At 34.8% G+C, this 21,031-nt stretch overlaps 4 protein-coding genes and 1 long non-coding RNA gene across 6 annotated transcripts in view; 3 read left to right on the top strand and 2 right to left on the bottom strand.

The window, feature by feature from the left end:
- Positions 1-2,887, bottom strand: part of LOC136803431 (1-phosphatidylinositol 4,5-bisphosphate phosphodiesterase beta-4-like) — a 33,424-nt gene extending 30,537 nt beyond the window's left edge. For both annotated transcript variants that reach the window (XM_067060149.1, XM_067060150.1), the window contains exon 1: positions 2,750-2,887. In XM_067060149.1, the coding sequence (XP_066916250.1) occupies positions 2,750-2,842 (93 nt within the window). In that variant the 5' untranslated portion in view covers positions 2,843-2,887. The remainder of the gene's footprint in view (positions 1-2,749) is intronic.
- The window catches only part of LOC136803432 (nuclear pore complex protein Nup155-like), a 158,958-nt gene that overhangs the window by 42,272 nt on the left and 95,655 nt on the right, over positions 1-21,031 (top strand). The window lies entirely within an intron of this gene.
- LOC136803428 (probable glutathione S-transferase 6) lies at positions 7,446-12,422 on the top strand. Its single transcript, XM_067060148.1, has 4 exons — positions 7,446-7,621; positions 8,337-8,554; positions 10,077-10,178; positions 11,990-12,422. The coding sequence occupies exons 1-4, from the start codon at positions 7,480-7,482 to the stop codon at positions 12,161-12,163; spliced, it is 636 nt and encodes a 211-aa protein (XP_066916249.1). The 5' UTR covers positions 7,446-7,479; the 3' UTR covers positions 12,164-12,422.
- LOC136803430 (uncharacterized) lies at positions 12,713-18,156 on the bottom strand. The gene is made up of 3 exons (XR_010846150.1): positions 17,897-18,156; positions 17,128-17,256; positions 12,713-13,800 (listed from the first exon to the last, which is right to left on the bottom strand). It is a non-coding gene; the product is annotated as an uncharacterized lncRNA (long non-coding RNA).
- The window catches only part of LOC136803427 (signal-induced proliferation-associated 1-like protein 1), a 37,293-nt gene continuing 36,352 nt past the window's right edge, over positions 20,091-21,031 (top strand). The window contains exon 1 of the mRNA XM_067060147.1: positions 20,091-20,267. Within this exon, the coding sequence (XP_066916248.1) occupies positions 20,246-20,267 (22 nt within the window). The 5' untranslated portion in view covers positions 20,091-20,245. The remainder of the gene's footprint in view (positions 20,268-21,031) is intronic.

The raw sequence follows: 21,031 nt of genomic DNA, 5'->3' as shown, positions 1-21,031 counted from the left end.
GTAATTGTTACTAAAAATCACTGACTAGCAACCTGGACCGGTCTAACGAACGGCCCGGACCGGTCTAACGAGCAACAAGGATCAGTCTAACGAGCAGCCACAAGCGTCTAGAAGCGGCCAGGACCGTTAGAGATCCCATTTTTAGATGGTCTGGAGGCTGGTCTAAAACAAAAATTTGACCGCTACTAGACCGCTTGTAATACTAGACCAAGACCGGTCTGATTTTCAGGTACTTTAAATCGCTTGGGAAGTCCAGGCCATTTTTCATGTCCTTTTAGCGTCCGTTCATTGGACGCTGCCCCTGCTGAAGTCTCTAAAATTTTGGTAAAAACAGCCTTTTTAGCAGAAAAACACAAGAAAAAGTGCCCTTTTTGACCACCAACGGATGCTGCCCTGCCTTTCTAAAATATGGCCTGAAGTCACAATTTAATAAAGAAAATTTTACTAAATAAGCCATGATCAATCAGAGTAGGCTATGGGGCTATTGTTGAAACAGGAAGAATGTAAACAAAGAAACAGACTTCCTGATTCAGACAGTACCGTAAGCTGGTCTAATATTGACACCCCTCGTCTAATTCCGACACCCTTCTTTAGAGACCGGAATAATATGGGGTTTGTGCAAAAAACTAAACATAGAAAGATTTCCCCCATTTAGATTAAACTGCAATGAAAAATGAAACTTTTCTATGTTTCACTTTTTTGCACCTATTCTTCAAAATGAAAATATTTAAGAATTTAAGTTCTTTTATTCAATGATTTTTTTTACGGCACTTGGTTGACACTCTCGCATCAAATTCCCGCTTTCTTCAGTAAATTGAAGATGGGAACAAAACTAAGCCACGGATCGCGGATGGAAACAAATATATGAAGGGTGGGATTTTACAGCCGACCTTTGTGCAAGGCACTGAGAGGCTATGGGTGCCAAAAAGAACGGTTGTTTGAAATGCGGCAACCTCATTGGTGGGAATTTGATAAACAGCTGCAAAGGAGCGCTGGGAAGCAACCAGTAGAAGAGATCACTTTTGTTTTTTGTTGCAGTTTTCGATATAAAAACTTCTCTCCGGGATTACTTGTCAATGTACATGTACACATGTACTGTGTCAACTTGTCAGCATTGTATTGTTGTAAAGGGAAAGATAAAAGAGTGTAAGACTAGCCTAGTTTCTAATCCTGATATAGGAGTTTAAGTTTAGACTGTCAGAAGAAAATCCTTTTAAAATCCAGAAAAATTGTCGCCTCAAAATAAAGCACCATTTGTTGTTTTTCAATCAAACTGTTAATAAAACATGATGAATTTCAAATCAAAATATGTTTTGTATATTTGTTAACAAGTCCTCTTAGCACAAGTTATCTTTCGTCAAATTTTATCTTCTGATTTTTGCTTTTTTCCACTTACTACCAACAAGATAAACCATCATTTTTCATCAGAAACATAATATTTTATAAATGTTTTGCAACTCTCTCAAAGGCATGCATTTTAGAAGTGTGATGCAAAGTAAATTAGGATCTAGTCCTTTACTCAAACTTGCTTTTTTTTAAGGAAGAGAATAATATGCTCCCTTCGAGATATTTATTTCTATCATAAAAAGTAAATGTGCGAAAATTACTGTAGATGACAAAAAAGTTGTTTGAAAGTTTGAGAAAGATAATTTAATATAATTATTATAGCTTTATTGGTCGAACTTCTCAACTCAAAAATATCACATCACCTTGATTTATGTCCATGTTATTCCACTCGCGGCATGACTAATCCCGATTCGGATAGATTGGGTTGGAACTTCCCATTTGGGATGGAGGTTTACTACCCAGTTCTCAATTAGACAAGATTTCCACGGTGAAGTTCTTTTTTTCGTTGGTGAAAAAATTTGATACTTTAAAACCTCAAAAAGGTTTCAACTTTCACCAGCCAAATGGGTTGGCAGACGATATCATACTCCAGGATGCAAGTGAAATTTTTCAATCCGCGGACCTAGACGGGGGTTCGGTTATTATCAGTTAGGGTTAGGGTTGGAGCTCGAGCGTCACAATATAAGGCCGAAGGCCTTCTTAGGGGCATTCGTACCCTGTGACTTAACTTAGGATCCCGTAGGGATCTTTGTAGGAGCACCGGTAGGGTTGGGAGCTTTCTTAATTAAGGTCTGTAAATTACACGCTATAAGTATTTGTGAACGACAGGTTTCTGTTGTGTCTCATTGGCGTAAGCGGTTAGGCATTGGGTTTTGAATCAAGGTTGCTTGCATTTGGTGGTTCGAGCCGGGGTCGGAGACCTGTTTCACCGGTACGGGCAAATTTCAGAAAGATACTTAGAAAACAGTTTAGATAGAAACACTTGAGAAAGACAGAAAATCAGGATAAAAGATAGGAAAGTAGAAAATAGGGAGAAAATAAGAGACGATGCATCCTGGAGTATGATATCGTTTGCCAACCAGCCAAATGAGTCACTTTTTTCAACTTTCCGATGGATGGAGAGGAAGAATCAATTCCCAAACCGACAGAAAACATTTGAGAAAATTCTTCCAACTGGGGAATTTTATTTCCCATTGGGAAGAATCCTCTCGATCTGGTTATTTGCGTAGACTGGTGTTTGTTTCATTAAAAAAAAGAAGTGAGCTGGAAAATCTGCAGAAAAAGGGGTGGGGGTGGTTATCAAATTTTTTCCATTTCTGAGAGACTCAAGATTGTGGTACAGTTTCACTTAGTCACATTTGAGCTTCAGGTACGAGTAAAACAAGATTAAAATATTACTTACCTCGTCCCATTTTAAAAATCTGCCACCCTCTGAAAGAAGTTGAGGGACGACAATAGATGGAAGTTTTTGACTGACCGGGCCTGCGCCCGCCATCTTTTTTGTTTTGCTTCTTTGCAGTTTTTTGAATCGCTTCTCAGAATCAGCCAGGGTCTTTTCCATAAAAAACTGGGGTAAAAGACGGAACGAAAATGTGGGCCGAGGGTCCAGTGCCTAGAAAATTTTACCGCCAGTTGACTTTGGTTTGCGCGCGAAACTTGCTAGAAAACGCATGGAGAGCACATGGTTCAAAATTGACATGGGGGATGAAAATTCTGTGAGGTCTTCTATCAGCTGAAAAAATTCAAATTGAATATTGATGATTGTAAGTAGGTATAATTTTTCTTTGATTCCGATGCATTGATAATTGCTTAGTAATGTATTATTAAAGAAAAATAAATTTTATAAGAGGTTACCGTGAAGGGCGGGCCGGGTAACTTGCATCAGTAGTGGAGAGGGAAACTTGCACAGCCCTCAATGAATGACCTGACTGGTCATTAAAATACAAAGTTAAATCAAAACAAATTGGTAGAGTAGAGCTACAAGGGGAGCTGTGTAATTCAATTGTTTTGAAATTTTGCTGCTTTGGTTGGTCAGTCATTGGATGGCAAGCTTCCTTCCACTGTGATGCAAGTTACGCGGCTTCACAGTACCTATATCCCTCTATCTATATATTTCAGTAGCTAACAACATAAATGTTTGTTCTCCCTACATATAAAAGCATTAACAAAAATAAGACAAATGAAATTGGTTTAATAATAAAAAATGTTTGTATGTTTATTCAATAATAAATATGTAAAAAGTTGTTAATACACCGTTTAGGAGTGTCGACTGCGCACGCGTCAATCCAATTTTCCATTGTTTTGATTTTAGCGATCACGGAAAATTCACTCTCCTCCGTAAAAAAACGGTAGGTAAACATTTGGTTCTCATAAGGAAACATAGCAGTAAAACGGTAGGTAAAGAACTCCTTTTAATCATAACTTCTTTTCCTCTTGATGAATTTTTGTGAAATTTTCAGGAGAGACTTATAAAATTATCATTGATATCATGTTCAAATATCTAAATCATTCTCTTTAAAGGAGAGACAAAAATTCACAATGTTTACATTCCTCTAACCTTTCACAGTACTAAAGTGCGCATTTTTACCTACCATTTTTACCGGGCCTCTGCAATGGAGTACCGTGAAATGGCGAGACTCCTAAATGGTGTATTCTAAAAAAAATCTAAGTATGTTTGGTTGAGGACAAAGCCTAGGTTATCGAGATTAAGAGTACGAGCATAAGGCTAAACAAAATGTTCTGAGAATGCTAAGATACGTGGAGGCAAAGTAGTAATGAGAAGTTTGAGCCTCAGGCTTAAGTCACGAGTAGTAATTAATAATATTGACGTTCTAGGAAAACTAAAATGGTTTAAAGTTAAATCGAAAGTTAAATCAAAAGTTAAAAATTTAATTAAATTAAATTTTAAAATAAACCAGTATTGTGCTAAAAAGATTAATAAACTAACTAGAAATAAAGAGACATAGCTAAAGTAAAAATATTTTTGGTAAGTAGGCAAGTGACGTCAAAACAAAATTGCTTCAAAGATGATTAAGTGAGTAGAGTGCAAAGATATATGAATTGGATAAAATAGGTTAGGGCAGGGCAATCCGACGATTAAGTAAAGTGAAAAAGAGGCCTGACGTCTGGATTTGATTTAAAAAAACTAATAATCTAATTCTTTAGAAAATAACGAGGAGTTGCATCTTTAAATTCATTCCTATCTTCCATATTTAAAATGTTAGCTGGCAATTTATTCCACCAGTTAATAGATGCTGGGATAAATGAGTCCTGGTACGCAATTACACGTCCATGTATTGGTTGGTATTTATTACTATCCCGAACTGGTTTGGGTAAAATATCTAAAATACCTATCTTCCTGTAAGAACTATTTTTGATAATTTCGGTGAAAGATAAATTGTTTTTTCGCGGAAATTAACTTGTGATATATTTTTTGTTACATTGGTATGTTAACTTAACTCTGTAGTAGCCGCCCCGTAGATGCACAACAACTTGTAAGGAATAAAACCTGATAGGTTAGGCTTGTTCGTCCGTCCTTTGTTTCCCATAGACTCACAGTCCAACTTTAAATCACAATTGACAAAGAAACCCAACCTTGTTCCCTGCGTATTATCAGCTTTCTGATGCTTACTAATAGCGCTAGATAATACCCTGGCATTGGCTGGTTTTCGAACGCGTGAGATTACATAATTCAAAAACAAAACGTCAGATTTCATTTGTTCCTGGATTTAAAATTATTGCATTGCAGTGCAATTTTATAATGTCAGAATTTTTTATGACATATTGTTTTGAGAAGTTCCCCCTCTGAGAGAGTACCAAAAGTTTCTGGAGCGTCAGGAGTGTCCTGTATACCAGAATATGATTCTTCAATGGAAATCAAAACTATAAACCAACAATGCACTCACAGTCACAAACATTAATTTGTCAGATGTAACAAAAACTTCCAAGTATTCCAGTTATTCCAAGTAGTAATCAGTAACAGCCCTGTTATCATTTGACTGTCAAATGATATGACACTGCAAAGTCTCTACCATTTTAAAAACTTTTAAAAACAAATGCACAGCTCGAGAATTTGGCCTCCCCTGCAGAATACCCATGAACCCATCGCCTAATGGGTGAGAAAATGTTTATCTATGAATCATTTTCTCATAAGCAAAGAGCACACGGAGCGATTCTAGCTTTATGATAGTGGTGCAGTAGATCATCAGGGGGTAGTATTCAATTATCATAACACCTTTATTTTCATTTCTGCAAGTTTTGCAAAAAATAAAATAAAAATGCAAAAGTTGTGCTGCTCTATTCACATACTGATTTATGTGGTGCTTTTTTGCAAACTTCAAAAACCTGTTTTTTGTCCTGCTTTTGCGGGACTTTGGCTTTTTTTTCAACACAGCAATTTTGTTAATATATATTGGATTACGCTTCATTTGATGTATTGGGTTGCATTGGAGTTGGACACACCTTGTCTGAGTACTGATTGAGACAATTATCAAGGCATTTAATGCTGCTGCCTCTTATAGAAAAAGACCTTGCTAAAAAAGTAGTAAATTGATGCTATCTTATAAGTTACACTCATAAAACATTAATTAGAAAGAGATTCTTTCATGTTGATTTGGATCTGGAGTTTCCTGGAGTTTCTTATCAAAATAGAAGGAATCAGACCAATGTCTATGAGATGACTTGATTTTCAACTTCCAGGATGAACATTTTATAATTTTATCAAGTGGAAAAATAGATTATTAAATTTGATTATTTGGGCAATAAAAAAAACTAAAACTTTAAGGTTTGGTATCTTTGGAAAACTCTTTAACTGTCAATTTTTGAATTATAAACTTTGAGTATGAAAGTTACTAGGCTGCATGCATCCCCTCTGATATGTTTTGATATAGGGGATGTGTATCGTGTATAAAATTCCTTTCTCAGTGTTACCCCAAATTCGGGGTAACCTGTTTCATTTTTCTTAAAAAGGTCTAGAAATTCAGTTATTCTATTAACCCCTTACTTTTCTGGGTCATTGTAGTATTCATATTTTATTCCATACGAGAAAAAACGAAATATATAAGGGCAATTTGGTAGTGAAATTTAGTATTGAATTCTATTAATCAAACTGGCAGGCCTTATTTTGCCTTTTGCTTAATGAAAAAAAGCCTAAAATAATACACTGTATTTTAAGTACTCTCATTAATGGTCTAATTATATATGTTAAATTGACAACCTTTTAGCGAGAAGTGGTGATTTACAATCAGTTTGCAATGATTATTGTAATTCTTGTAGTATATAAATGATAGTTGACTAAAGAGAGACATATTAGTATCAGATCATAAGAGCACAATGTCTGTTATGTTGTTAACCTCTTTGCAAACGGCTTTTAGATTAAAGGTGTTCTTTTTCAAGAAAGGTCGACGCGCCTCAATGCTGACAAATCAGAATAAACAAAAGAATTTTCTCTAAATTTGTACCCGAGTTCATTTGTTTTGAAATGCGTAAGCGAATGGTAGGAGATATGTTAAATTATGTCTTTTATAGTTGTAGCAGACTCTGTTTCTGATGTATTTTAATTGCTATAGAATACGTTAGTCAGGTAGTGTTATTTTTACAAATTTTGATCTTGAAGCTAAAAGAGGCAACTTTTTCATATTTGGTGGGCTCACAAATCCATTTAATTACCTTGAAAAGAAGAAAAATCTTTTCTATCTGAGTTCTAGTTTAGAAGCCCGATTTTCCGCCCTACCAACTGAATATTAGAGTAGTCGAAAAGTGAGTAGAAAGTTTTATTTCACAATTAGAATAGGAAGGGCGAAAAGTGGGCCATCCAAACCATACAAGTTCTTTTATAAAAACATCCAAAATTTTTTAATCCTTCGGATGTTCTTAACTTTTTTTAAGCCTAAAAATGTTCATATTTTCACCATCATGTTTTTGGACATTTCCCTAAGAGATCATTTTGTATAAAGTCCACAAAGCCTGAAAGTATTCTTAACTTGTTCTTAATATTTTGGCCATCAAAGCCTTCTGTTCTTATATAATTTGCTCTTATTAAGAAAACGTGTAGCTAATGTATGAACAGGATATTATGTTGATTATTCTGTATTTTTCAGCATTATATAAAAAATAAATAAAAAACAAAAAAATATGGTCAAATACATACTTCATTATTTCCCAGTGGTTGGACGAGCTGAGCATGCGCGAGTGATGTTCGAATTGGCAGGAGCTGAATATGAATACAAAACATATGTGTTCGGTGGTGAATGGAATGAAGCCAAGAAAAATCATCGTTAGTGATTTCATCTTTTTGCCGCACAAGATTTTTCATGAGAATGATGTTTGTTCGTTTCATCATGAATATTCTGAACTTTTTGAGTAGAATCATCCTAAATTACACATTTTATTTTATAAGAACATCCAAAATTTTTGAAGCCTTTTTAACTTTAAGTTCTTAAATGAGTTTTAAGACTAAAAATGTATTATTTCCACAATTTTTCGAGTATTTTCGTCCATTTTGCTAAGAAATTGAGTGTTTTAGGGTCTACAAAGCCTTAAAATGTTCTTAACTTGTTCTTTAGCAATATGTTCTTATATAGTTTGTTCTTATAAAAAACGGTGTATTCTAATGATATTCTTAGTTAGGATCCAAACTCAACCAATAAAAACATGTAATACGCATCTGAAGCATAAAATGGCATTTTTGTGAATGTATTGCGAGTCCTACTGTGAATTCGATTTGGAAGCATTGCAGATTTTGAAAGTTTTGCAGAAATTTTCGCGAGCATAAACTTTCGCAAATCGCCTCTTTAAATATATTCGAAGACATTTACTTTCGCGCAAAAGGCCAAAATTCGTGGAAATCGAGAAAGTTTCTGCTCGCGAAAGTTTGTACTGAAGTACAGGCGAAATAATAATGATAATGTCAATCAGGCCCTTCAAAATAAACCAATTATTATTCCGTAGGCGACAGCAAAAATCACTTGATATTTCTTTTAAACTTACAGCCAACCTGTTCCCACTTTCACAAGTTCCAACATTAGAAGTCGATGGTCAAGTTATTACACAGTCATATGCCATCAATAGATACTTAGCACATGAGTTTGGATTTTATGGTGATTCGAATACTGAGAGAGTGCAAATTGATCAAGTGGTAGAAACACTTGTTGAAATGTTCGCAGAAATGGCTCAGTTGATTTACATGGAACCAGATTTAGAGAAAAAGGTGTGAATGTTACTTTATTCTGACCCGTTCAGTTGCAATGGGCTTTTCCAGAAATAAATTTTACCCCCACTGTCGAGGATATTAATTTTTCGAAGTATTGAACCCCCTGGATATCCTACTTTATTAGTAAAGACATCCACTCTTGAAAATATGCTCAACCCCCTGGATATCCTCTCTTATAAGGATGCTTACCCCTTGATATCGTCTTTTTTACTTGAAAAGAAACTCTACCTCACGGATATCCGCTCCCTTGTAGATATTTAACCCCCTGAATATCCGATATCCTCAACGGGGGCACGGATTTTTTTCTGGATAAGTCCAATCTTGGCACGAGCACTTTCAAATTCCTTGTCGGGTTTATAATATTAAAGCTTGGAGAGGGGGGTTGGTACTTCGACAAAACAGGTGATGGGTATGTACGATTAAGGTAACCTTTTTCATATCTCCAAAAGTCCCTCAAAGGGATAAAAATTAATAGGTTATCGTTTTACTTCGAATAAACGCCCCTCCAAATAAACCCCTTGGAGGGGCGTTTATTTGATCCAGGTAGCAGTGAGGAAGTATAATATGAAAAAAATCTAATTTTCGCATATTTACGCATATTATTCTCTTCCTTTCCAAAAAAAAGCAAGCTTGAGTCATAATTTACACTTCTAAAATGGATAATGCATTTAAGAGAGGGACCTGCCTACGAGAGAGTTGCAGAACATTTTATTTTATTTATTTTATAAAACATTACCTGTTTCTATTGAAAAATGATGGTTCTTCTAATTGGTAGTAAGTGGAAAAAAGCAAAAATCAGAGGATAAAATTTGATGAAAGATAACGAAAGACTTGTTAACAAATACCCAAAACATATTTTTATCTGAAATTTATCATGTTAACAGTTTGATTGAAAAACGACAAATGAAGTGCTTCATGTTGAGGCGACGATTTTCTGAATTTTAGAAGGATTTTCTTGTGAATTGGGAAGTCTGTTTCTTTGTTTACATTTTTCTATCTTCCTGTTTCTGTTTTGAAGAAATCAAACCTTCCTAAAACAGCAGATCTTCCGAATGAGGAAGAATTCTCTATCTTCCCGTTTGAGTGCCGAAATATTTTCGAAACCTAATCGGGAAAATCTTCCCGTTCGCTATCCTGAATAAATTACTCTTAACAGATAGTTACATACCATCGTGCAAAGTAAACACGAGTGTTGGATTTTTTTTTCTCATTGATCCAACCTTACGAGAAAAAAAATCTACAGAAACTTGGTAAATGAGTCCCTGACTCGAGTCGCATCCATGAAAATCTTATTGAATTTGTATATGGATTGCATTTCTTGAAAGTGAGATAAAGTAAATATCTATTGGCTGTGTCAACCAATATATCCCGTACTTAATTTATGACCAAAAACTGTCAATCTTTTCTTTGTAGTAGTATATTTTGAATTAGCTTCCATCTCAACTACTTGTTTTTCCCCATGCAGTTTAAATATTAGGCGAAATTTTCGACTTAAAAGTATCGTCTTGTTTACTTTTAGAAAAGTGCATTGAGTGAATTCGCTGAAAAATTCCAAAAACATTTGAATTTCATCGAAAGATTTTTGAAGAACAATCCATCAGGTTATTTGGTTGGAAATAAGGTATGTCTTACATTTTTTGAAAATAAAAGAATTTTTGTATTTCTTGGCTTACATGATTTTAATCGATCGGTCAGTTGGTTAGACGGGGCTAAACGATTCGTCTTTAAAGAAACCCCTTTCTCACATCCCCGAAAGAACTTTTTCCCAAAGTGGGGATAAAAATATCTAGCGAAATCACAATGGGTATATCATTCTATCTTTCTAAGCTAAAAAATCCTTGTCCCACAGGAAATTTTGACCTAATTTTCCAGTCGGACGGGGGTCCCACCGGTTCTGTGACACAAGGGTGTTTCACCCAAGAGAGAAAATTGAGGACGTTCATCTAACGGTATTATTGAAGCGTTTGATGAACATTATTCTAGCTTTGTAGTAAAGTACTTATACCACTCTTCCTCTATGGATTTCCCCACTTACGTTTGATCCCTCTCTTAAACCCTATTAACCCCAACCTTTTTTATTTTTGTAGCCCCAGGGGGGGTAGAATCTACCTCGATTATTTTTGATCTAATAGAGCTATGACCATGAAAATTGGTACAGATATTCTCCATCATGACACAAACTTTCAGAAAGAAAAAAAATTTGACTTCCACCTGTCGGAAAAAAGCAAAACTATATGGTTTACAAAAATGTCTCTCACAGTCGAAGCAATAAAGATATTGAGATTCTGTTTGAAGATTCTGAAAGATAAAAGGTTCTTCTTTAACATAATTGCCGGTTTTGTATTTCCCATTAAAACTTTATGCTGAAAATCTATGCTGAGAATGAGTAAAATTTTCAAAATTTGATGACGTCATAAATAATGACGTCATCATTTTCATGATGTCATAAATGTCAAAGATTTTTTAAGTTTTTTGAAATCAAATTGTTAATACCTATCACGTGTCAAAATTTGAATATGATTGGATCAATACTTCAGAAATTATCGCAATTTTAAAATTTTGAGTTTTAAGCGATTTTAGCTTGGTTTCACAATAAAGTCATGAGAGCTGACCTAGAAGACATATGACCCTAAAAATTTACACAATTACTCTTAATAAGATTTTATTAAAAGTCAAAAAGTTTCAAGTCGTTTCAAAATTTTTACTCCGAAATATACACAAAAGAACACAAGTGTGGTAGATTCTACCCCCCTGGGGCTAATAGGGTTAATAGACCTTTTCATAAATTACGTCACTGACATCACTTGCCTCGTTTTAAAATTATTTGCATGGTGATTTACTCTAAGCGGATTTTATTGAATTAAACTACTATCTATTCATAAAAAAATTATTTAATGTCTCAAGGTATATATGTCCGTGACGTAATTTATGAAAAGGTCAGAGAAGTACCAAGTACCATTTTGAACGGGTTTTGCATTAAGTACAGAGTCTTTGGTATAAGCCGACCGGGGAGTGCATAGTTTCTACCCCCTATATTTAGGGGGGTCTTGGGTTTTGACGAACCAAAAGCAAGGGGGATGTTAAAAGTTGGACTTTCCTAATGAGGGGTTGCCAGTTAAGTAGGGGTCTTCTTACCTAAGGGGGAGGGGGTCTTCTTAGATAAGGGGAAATTTTCTTTGAATTATGACTCTTGTACAATCGTTTCATTTAAACTGATTTTCTAAGGGAAGTGTCAAATTTTAAATGAATTTCCTAAGGGGGGTTAGCACTTAAGGGGGGGGGGGTCCTCTTACCTAAGGGGGGATCTTGACCCCTCTAGAAACTATGTCGGAGTGAACCCATGACCCTGTACACCTTAACTGAATGCTCAACCTTTACACTACTGGTCGTTGACGTGGTACTACATACCTACTTTTACTTTTATTCATTTAGATCACTTTAGCAGATATTTGTCTATTCGTTTTCGGCGACATTGTCACTTTCCATTATCCAACCTTTTTTGATAACCAACCAGAAATCAAAAAATTCATCAGCCGTTTTCATGAAATTGAACAAGTCAAAAATTATGTGGAAAAGAAACGAACCCATAAAATGCATGTTTATTGAGAAAGAAAGTGTCAATCGTAACCATAGAAACGGACTTAACCCAAGAAGGGATTCTGGGCAATTTAGAGAGAACTCTTATGTTGTTTCTCAAGTGCTGGTAACTAGATACATAGATACACTTTTTATTTAAAATACATTCACAAAAAGGCTTACGTACTTTTATTTGCAACATCATTTTTTAACATTTTGTAATTTTTTTGGTCAAATATTTCTTATAGGTTTTTATTTAGTAGAAAAAAGAAAATACATTAATTTTAAATTTTTCTTATGTGTTCCCATGATGAATATAATTTGGGACTGTTGTTGTGTAATTTCCTAAGATTTTGGGTGTTTTAATGTCCATAGACTAAAAAGTTATAAACTTGTTCTCAAAGCTTTATGTTCTTATAAGAAATGTATATGCAAGATACCGCAGTCTTTGTGCCTTACAACACTGATAGTAGAACATCGAATTAAAAAGTAGGCTACGTCAACCTGATCTTAAAAACTTCGTAGAACGTTTTAGAAAATTAAAAAAGTAAAGAATCATTTGATTATGAGAGACCTTAATTGAAAACTTACATATCTTTCAAGAATAATAATGAAAACTTATAGATACAGTAGTATTAGGCCTTTTTATAAATTATTTTGAGTGCAACGATAGCCTCGTTTTGAAACCATTACCAAGCTTATTAAATCCCTTCGTCCCTTGATTCTTCAAATGTTACTTTTAAAGATAGAGAAAACTTCTTGAGGAACTCAAAATGAACCTGGCAATACTTTGAAAACGAGGTAAGCGATGAGTCGTCGAGTCGTCGATTAACCAATTTTAGCATCACGTCAAATCAAATTGATTTATAAACGCATTATACACATAAATACCCAGCTGTTACTGTTTCAATATGAACCTTCATGATGTATGGACATTGGTGAAAGTTAGATGGACATTAACCCTATTCGAACTAGGGGGGGGGGGGGCTCTTTCTGTTCGGAGGTCAAACTATTGGTAATAGCTCCTGAAATAATAGAGCTTTTGCCTTGAAATTTTCTGTAAATTCCTAACTTTTATTTTGCTTCAAAATAAAAAAAATTGACACCTAAAGATTTTCACACCTTGAGCATGATGACATTTCTGACAGTAAGGTGTCACAAAAATTGACGCTTTTCCAATACAAATTTATTTTTCATGTCAAATATATCGTTTAAACCATAATTTATTGAATATTTAGGATAAAATAAGCATTTTAAACTCAGGCAACTTTTTTCTAAAGCTTTTGTTAGAATACAATAGTTATTTATAAGAACAAAGGAAATTTCCGGTTTTTGCTCACTTTGGGCATGATGAAGGACGTCTTCAAAAAAATTTCTTGTCGAAAGTTACCTTACGTGACAAGGATCTTGTGTGCCAAATTTCATCCAAAAAGACCCACTAGATCAAAAGTTAAGGGGTGGTACAGGAAAAGCCCCCCCCCCTAGTTCTGCACCGCCCCTAAAAGCCTAGGTTGAATAGGGTTAAAACAACGATACGTAAGGACGATCGGGTGTATATTACTGACGTTTTTGATCACGAATACAGACTGGAACACAACCAAGTAGCATAACCACACACTTCTTTTGCTTTGGACATTTATGTTTGGTGCAAAGATCCTTTCGACATACTGAAACCATAAACGAGAGATATTTGGAATGATGTGTCTCAGGTATTCAATGAAAGAGTCTTCGTCTCGAATGGTCAGAGAGAAGACAAAACTTAGCTTAATACACCCCCTTCTCACGGATTCACTGGGACCCCTTCCCGCTTGAAAAATTGGCCAAAATATCGTCCCCGGTGGAATATTACCCTTCAATTTTTGTCCCCACTGAAAAGAATCAATTAAACCAATCCTCACTGTTTTTCCTATCCCCACTGGATTTTCTGACTTGAAAACAAAAGAATTCAAATCCCCAGCCATAAAAGATATGGGAATATCAATTCCCACTGAGTTTCAGTCCGTTATTTTCACCCCTACTGGCTGGAAAAATTATACCGGATCTGTGGAGAAAGAGTGTTATAATATTACTCCAAGGGACAGAAAAACTGTTAGGGAACTTTTAGAGTAACATATGAGTTATGGAGCAGGTTAGATTGGCAGGGGTTTATTTATTAGGTGTGTTTATTAAGAAATGTTACCTCTAACGAGTAAGGTGATCGTTCGAGTGAAGAGACATTCGAATTATACAAAGGTTCTGCACGTCTTTTATAAGAACATCAAAATATTTTTTTAAGCTTATTAATGTTCTTTACTTTTTGAGTTTTGAACCTAAAAATGTTCTTAAAATGTTCTTAATTTAATCATTTTGTGCTTTATTTCCTAAGAAATTCGCTGTTTTGAGTCGTTCTTAAAGTCGGTGTAAAAATAAGTATCTATTCTTTTTGTTTCCCCTGCAAACTATTACGAGACAAACTTTAAGGTATGTGTTCACCTTTCTTGACACATTCTCTTTTTTTAAGGTGGTAGTTACCTGAGATTTGAAAAGTTACCGAAAAAATTATAAATTTTTGTTTTTTGGGCGTTTTCGAATCTGCAACCATTCCAGAGAGTGCCTTGAAAATTTAAAACCCGTATCTCAAGTATTTGGGTCGCAGGAAGCATTTTTGTGTACCATGGTAGTCCAAAAAAACCCCTAGCAACCAAATTTCAATCGGTTGCTATGGCCTTAATCGCTCAATACCTGCCCCAGCATAGCAAAGTAGCACGCCAAAAGAAAGCTTATTTAACGCCCTTTCCGAGCGTCAAAGTTCCTTATCTACTTTGGTTTACGGGTTGTTTCAAAATATGGGTTTTAGTTCCATGACAAGCGAGCAAAAGTGTAAACAAAATGGAAGCAAGTTCTGTGACTTTGCAACTGTATTTTGTTGGTGTAAAGCCATTTTATTTGCATGAAATGATATTGCTGATGGATTATTCTTATTGTAATTTGTTGTTGAAGAGTTCTTGGATGTATTTGGACAAGCTTTTGTGTTGTTAATATCCTGAAGAGGTTGGCTATCCGGTACAAAACCATTTGTCGTTATGTGATTTTCTGGAAGGATTTCTGCAGCTCCTCTTGACATTCAAACTATTTTGTGATATACTACTGATATGATTAATTAGAGTAACCAGAAAATTCCATTGAACCATCAATTAGACGTCCACATTACAATAAATGGTGTACTTGTATGGCTTCGCGAGGGTTGAAATCTGGTATGAGCAACCGGTCCGGTTGCCCGGTCCGGTCGCGCAGACCTCGCACCTTGACCGACATGACAACATAAAAAAACCCTTAATTGATAGTCAGAAACTGACTCCATTTGATTGAAAATGCATGATAATATTTAATTGAGTGAACTGAAATGAAATATGCCCAAGATTTGGTGAATAAAGAGTCAAAATGGACTTTGCGCAAGCCAATTACATGATTTTTGTTAGTTTGGCGCAACATGAAATAGGACAAAATGCAAGGATTTTGGACGTTTTTGATGATTACACTGGTTATGTGATATAAATTATGGATTGTTTTACAAAAACAGTTAAAAGGCTGAAAAAACTAGGTTAAAAAATACATTTTGTCATAAGATATTACGTTTTCTTTACTTTTTTGCCCTTTTCCCGGAAACGCGTTTCCGGGGGTTTACTAACGCCTTGACGGATATTTCTCAGGATCGGAAAGTGCTAGCTTCATGAAATTTTCAGGGAAGGTTTCTTTCACCATTTGTCAGAAAACTAATGAAAAATTTTCATTAAAAAATGTTTCATCACTCCTCAGAATCCAAAAATTTACAAATTTTAGGTTCCAGACCCCCTGGAAAAAAAATTCAAAAAAATTTTTCATTAGTTTTCTTTGTTTTCTCATTACAAAGCTGTGTGCCAAAAATCTTTAATTGAAATGATCTAGAACTCTAGAAAAGCCTGTCGAAAGAAAAATATAGAACGTTACCCCCTGGCCAATATTACCCCCGTCTTTGCTATTTTTAGAATTTTTTTTTCATTTTTGACATTGTTAATAGTTGTGTTACATTTATGGAAAGTTTCATCAATATATCTTTGATATTTCAAAAGTTATGACTAAAAAGGTAAAAAAATGACTTTTTCCATTTCTCAGGTAACTACCACCTTAAATTGATCATATCTTTAGAACAACAAATTTTTATAAATCAAAAGTATATATTTTCTGAAAGCCAATAATATTCTCTTTCTAATGGTAAAAGTTTCAGCTGAATTTAAAAAACTGGGCAGGATATAATTAAAATCTTAAGAAATTTAACCTTACCTACTTTAAAGAAGTTAAAGTCACCCATAGCTTTTGAATTTTGAAAAAATAATTTCGATACTATGTTCCCAATAGATCGAACTAAAAAAGTGTCTTGGGATTTTTTTTGGAATTGACTTTAACTCTTTAAAAAGTAAATTTAAATGTGATTTTTTCAGTTATCTGTAAATTGAGGAAAAACAACTCGGTTAGAAATAAAATCCTAAGACACTTTTTAAGTTTGATCTTTTGGGAATCTCATAAAAAAAGAATGAAGTCGATATCTAAATGCTATGGGTGACTTTAACTTCGTTAAAAGTAGTATGGTGTGGTAAAATTTCGTTTTTTTCTACATCAATTTGAAATTTTTAACGAGATGATTGCTGTTTATTTGAGTAATCAGTGAAATGTGTCAAAAATATTACTATTCAATAGAGGTGAGAATAAACATCAGCTGAATTCTCTCTTTTGTCTTTGTTGTTTCCGAAAGAGACAATTATTTGAGTAAATAATCCATCATAAGACGAACTTTGTTTTGAAATTTAAATGGTTATAACTCTGGATCAAAAAAAAATTTATAATCGCGATTTTACCAAAATGAAATCCAGTAACTTTTCTTCCACTTTGACTGAAAAAAAAATTTTTGACAAAAAATCGGAAAAAAGGTGTACACATACCTTAATTTTGGAAATAAAGAGCTGCGATGTTAGACTTACTCGAGAAAATTTCAGTTTTTCCGGTTTTTGGATTATACCGACATCCCACATCTTGAGGGCATATTATTGGCTTCAGGATTTTTTCCAACTGAAGTTTCGGTTTCGCTGGCTGTACATCGATTCTTCGTCCTGTTTAGTTCAAAATATGGCAGATAAGATACTATCAATATCAAACAAAAGAAAGCCTAAAAGAAAGACTAAAGTCTATTCACGATAAGTGTTCACTCTTTTTTCATTGACCTATAACTTTTGAAGGAATTCCTCAATCTTTATAAATTTGGTATCGTTGGAAAGATATTAGTGAGTGGAACAATTTGGAATAAAAAAATTTATAAAAAAATTCTAAAAATGAAGATGAAAATGAAGAAAAAAAAATGAAGATCTTGTAGAAAGGTGCTATAACTATCATTTTCACTGAAGTGACTCCTTTTCATTGTAGAACGTCATCACTGTGAAAAAATTTCTCAAAAATAATTATTCAGTCAAGATATCAAACAAAGTTTTAAGCTGATTGACGTCTAATAACGCTGTTTTCTGCTGTTTTTTGGGGTCAATCACTTATCAACTTTGTATCATAACTTTATATTGAATAAATATTTTAGTGAAATTTCTTCATCCTATTTGGAACGCTTTCCCCATTTCGAGTAGTTTTTGACCTATCATATTTGTCATAAAAATAGCATCATTTTTCCAAGTCATACGAAATATATAGAAATTAACTTTAAAGTAAAGGGATATTATAATAAGCACGAGAAAGAAACCTACCAACCTTGTAGCTGTATAATACTACAGAAAAATAAAGTAAAAATGAACATTGTTGTCTTTGATAAAACCATTTTGTTCTTTTCCCTGAATTGATTGTTCCTTTAATCGTTCGAAACAAGCCAAGATTTCTTTTGTAAAATGAAACTTTTGTCCAAATATTGCGATTAACAATTTGACTACCCCGTAGTTCTGTTCGACACTTTTAAGATAGACCACTCTGTTAATTTTCCATTTGTAAAGTATCTGTTTTAGCTCGAGCAGGCTTGTTAAATATAGACGGTGAAGGAAAATTTCACAGTTTACTAAAAACCATTATGACGTATGGGAAACCATGAACATAGGGAAACAATTGCGTCAGCAAAATAATATTGAAACATCATGACCCTTTGTAAGGATGGTGCAAGGTTGTTTAAGGTTTATTATTCATCGCCAACTATTGGTCCCCCTAGGAGGGGGGTACTTAGGCAAATTGAGGGTACGGTATGTGCCGCCCTTTCAGGGTACCTTTTTTGCGGATTTCCAAAGTCCGGCTAAGGGTCGGAAAAAATCAGAAGATCAAATTTCAGTCCCTTTAAGGGTCGGAGAAATAAAAAAATTTCATCTTTTTACCCCCGGAAAGATCGGAATTCGGTCAAATTTGTCTCAATAAGGGCAATAAGTGTCGTAAAATTCACAAAGTTTTCCTTTGTTTTCTCCTTTTTAGTCCCGGTAAGGGTATATCCAAGGGTCCAAGTCGGGCGGTATCCCCTGTCAACTCGTAACCCTAGTACCCCCGGGTTGGTCCCCAACTCTAGTCAGGTCATTTCTTGAACTGTTCTCAATTTTTAGCATCCAAAGGGTGACGCACGTTGACCTTAAAAACAAAGAATTTATGCGATTTTATTTCCTATAAGCTATATCTTTAATCATGGTCGAAATCTATTAATACCTCTGTCTGTGTTTTTTAAGTTTTCAGAATTTAAAGTTCTGGCGAGAATTCCGAATTCAGTACTGCCCCTTTTATTTCATTGGATATTTAGCTTTTGGAGGGGTTCAGTGGCTTTTAGGCTATATTCCCAGCTTTATTGGAACAGTTTTGAGCTTTTGAATCCTGAGATCTTAAGAGGGCCTTAAGTTTTATGTTAAGACTCATAGTTAAAACTCTACATTCTAAAAGTAACGTAATGTGTTATCGTCCGTCACAGTGATAGTAAAGGCGGGAAAATATGTCGGTATGGCGCGTTATGGCGGTATATACGCAAAAAAAGGCGGGAGAGTTTGGAAGAGACTGGCAAACTCTACCCGCTGTAAACTCTTTTCGGCAAAAAGCTCGTTTGCAAGTTTTCTTCGACTTTGGGCTTATTTCTTAGAAAATGATTTGTCTTAGACTATAGCATAGTCTAATAGTCTGTTGACAATGCTGGGACCATCAAAGGCCAAGTTTTCAGAGAAAATTCGATATTCATTCGAACTGTGATACTCGCGGTAGGAATTTGGAAGTTTTCTAACTTTGAATACCTTTTGTGATACTTATTTTTCTATCTTCGGCTTTTTTTTCAATTTGATAATACCTTCTCTAATTCGACGCTCTACTACCTTATCGGGGAAAAAAATGTTTTATTTTATTTTGTCGGGGAAAAATTTCGTTGTGAAAAAATTTCGTCGTGAAAAATCTCGTCGTGGAAAAATTTTGTCACCTAGAGGCATTTTCGTCACTTTCCCCCGACCAAAATTTCATATTCCAATATTCGTCATTTTTCCCCGACCAAATTTATAATTTAGTCACTTTCACCCGACCAAATTGTCCAAAAATGAAATGGTTTCTTTCAATAGCTCGGAAATAGATCTTGTAATTCGACGTTTAAAGCACTAATTTCAGTTAATAAAGGCGTAAAAAATTTGGATTTGAATTTTGATTGGAGGGAAAAAATCGAGTAAATAAAAGTTTTGGTCGGAAGAAAGTTTCGTCAACACCTCAAAACTTTCATCACTTTCCCCCGACATTCTTTTCCCCGATAAAGTATTCAACTACTCGATATGTACGTCGTGTCAATGAGCCCCCCCCCCCATCCCCCCAATGAGTAGTCAAATCAAAGTCAAACTCATTCTCAAAGGAAAAAGTGCGTCCGCACTATGATTTTTCCCGCGCGAAACGCGTTTCTAAATTCCTGACGTCATTACTCGCGTTTGTTGATCTGAAATAAACAATCTCCCGCGGTTCATACAATATTCCAAGATGGAGGTGTGGGAACATCAAGATTGTCAGCCTGTCAGATGATTAAAAATTCAATACCTACGGTGCTAAAATGAGATTAAACCGTAACGATTGGTTTTATTTAAAGTGTTTATACATTTATCTTCACAGATTTCAATTATGAGCTTCCACCACTTTATTGGTAGGTCACAGTCAGCTTGGGATTTGGGGTATTTTTTTGTTGTTTTTTCGACAGTGTTGTTATGTCGAGAAGAATGCAAGTGATAGGCTTTCTTTTTGTTTTCCAACAGACTTGTTTACAAAACAAACAAACAAAAGATAAATGAATTAGCAGTCCAAGTGTTTCAGCCAATAATGAAACTATCTATAAAGTTTAGAAATTGTAAAGTCAGACACTGTCGTCAAATCCAAACAAATGTATGTAGTGTAGAGCTACACAAGAAAATGGCTATTTTTGCACCATTTTTAGTCATAGTTACATTTTGAGCTGTAACTTATAAAAAAATATGTGTCTTTTAACTTCCAACATTGTTTGTGAGATAAAAGGTCCAAAATTTAGATTTTGAAGGTCCTGTTTTGATCTAGCTTATCATGATAGTGTGAGACAAGATAGATCCAGTCTCGAGCCAGTTTCGCAGAGTGTGGCACGTTTGCTCGAGATCTCGAGTGCACAACTCAGAAAAAGTCTAGTGCAGGTGCTGGCAGGTGCAAAATTTGAGGGTTTTCAGGTGCAAGTGCAGACTGTTTTTTAACTCCCATCAAGTGCATAGTTCTGCTATTTTCTCCTCTAGTGCAGCTAATTTTGGCAATTTTTTGCCTTTTTTGAGCTAATTTACGAGGTATAGGTGCACTTTGTCCGGACCAAAATTTATCAGGTGCGCTCTTCCAGTGCCAAACTTGGTATTTCTAAATTTTTTCTTAAGTGCAGCCATTCCATTATATACT

This window comes from Clytia hemisphaerica, unplaced genomic scaffold (genome assembly GCF_902728285.1).
Source record: "Clytia hemisphaerica strain Z4C2 unplaced genomic scaffold, Clytia hemisphaerica genome assembly, whole genome shotgun sequence".
Classification (NCBI taxonomy): Eukaryota; Metazoa; Cnidaria; class Hydrozoa; order Leptothecata; family Clytiidae; genus Clytia; species Clytia hemisphaerica.
The sequence above is the reverse complement of the archived record's forward strand: the minus strand, read 5'-3'. Positions and strand labels throughout refer to the sequence as shown.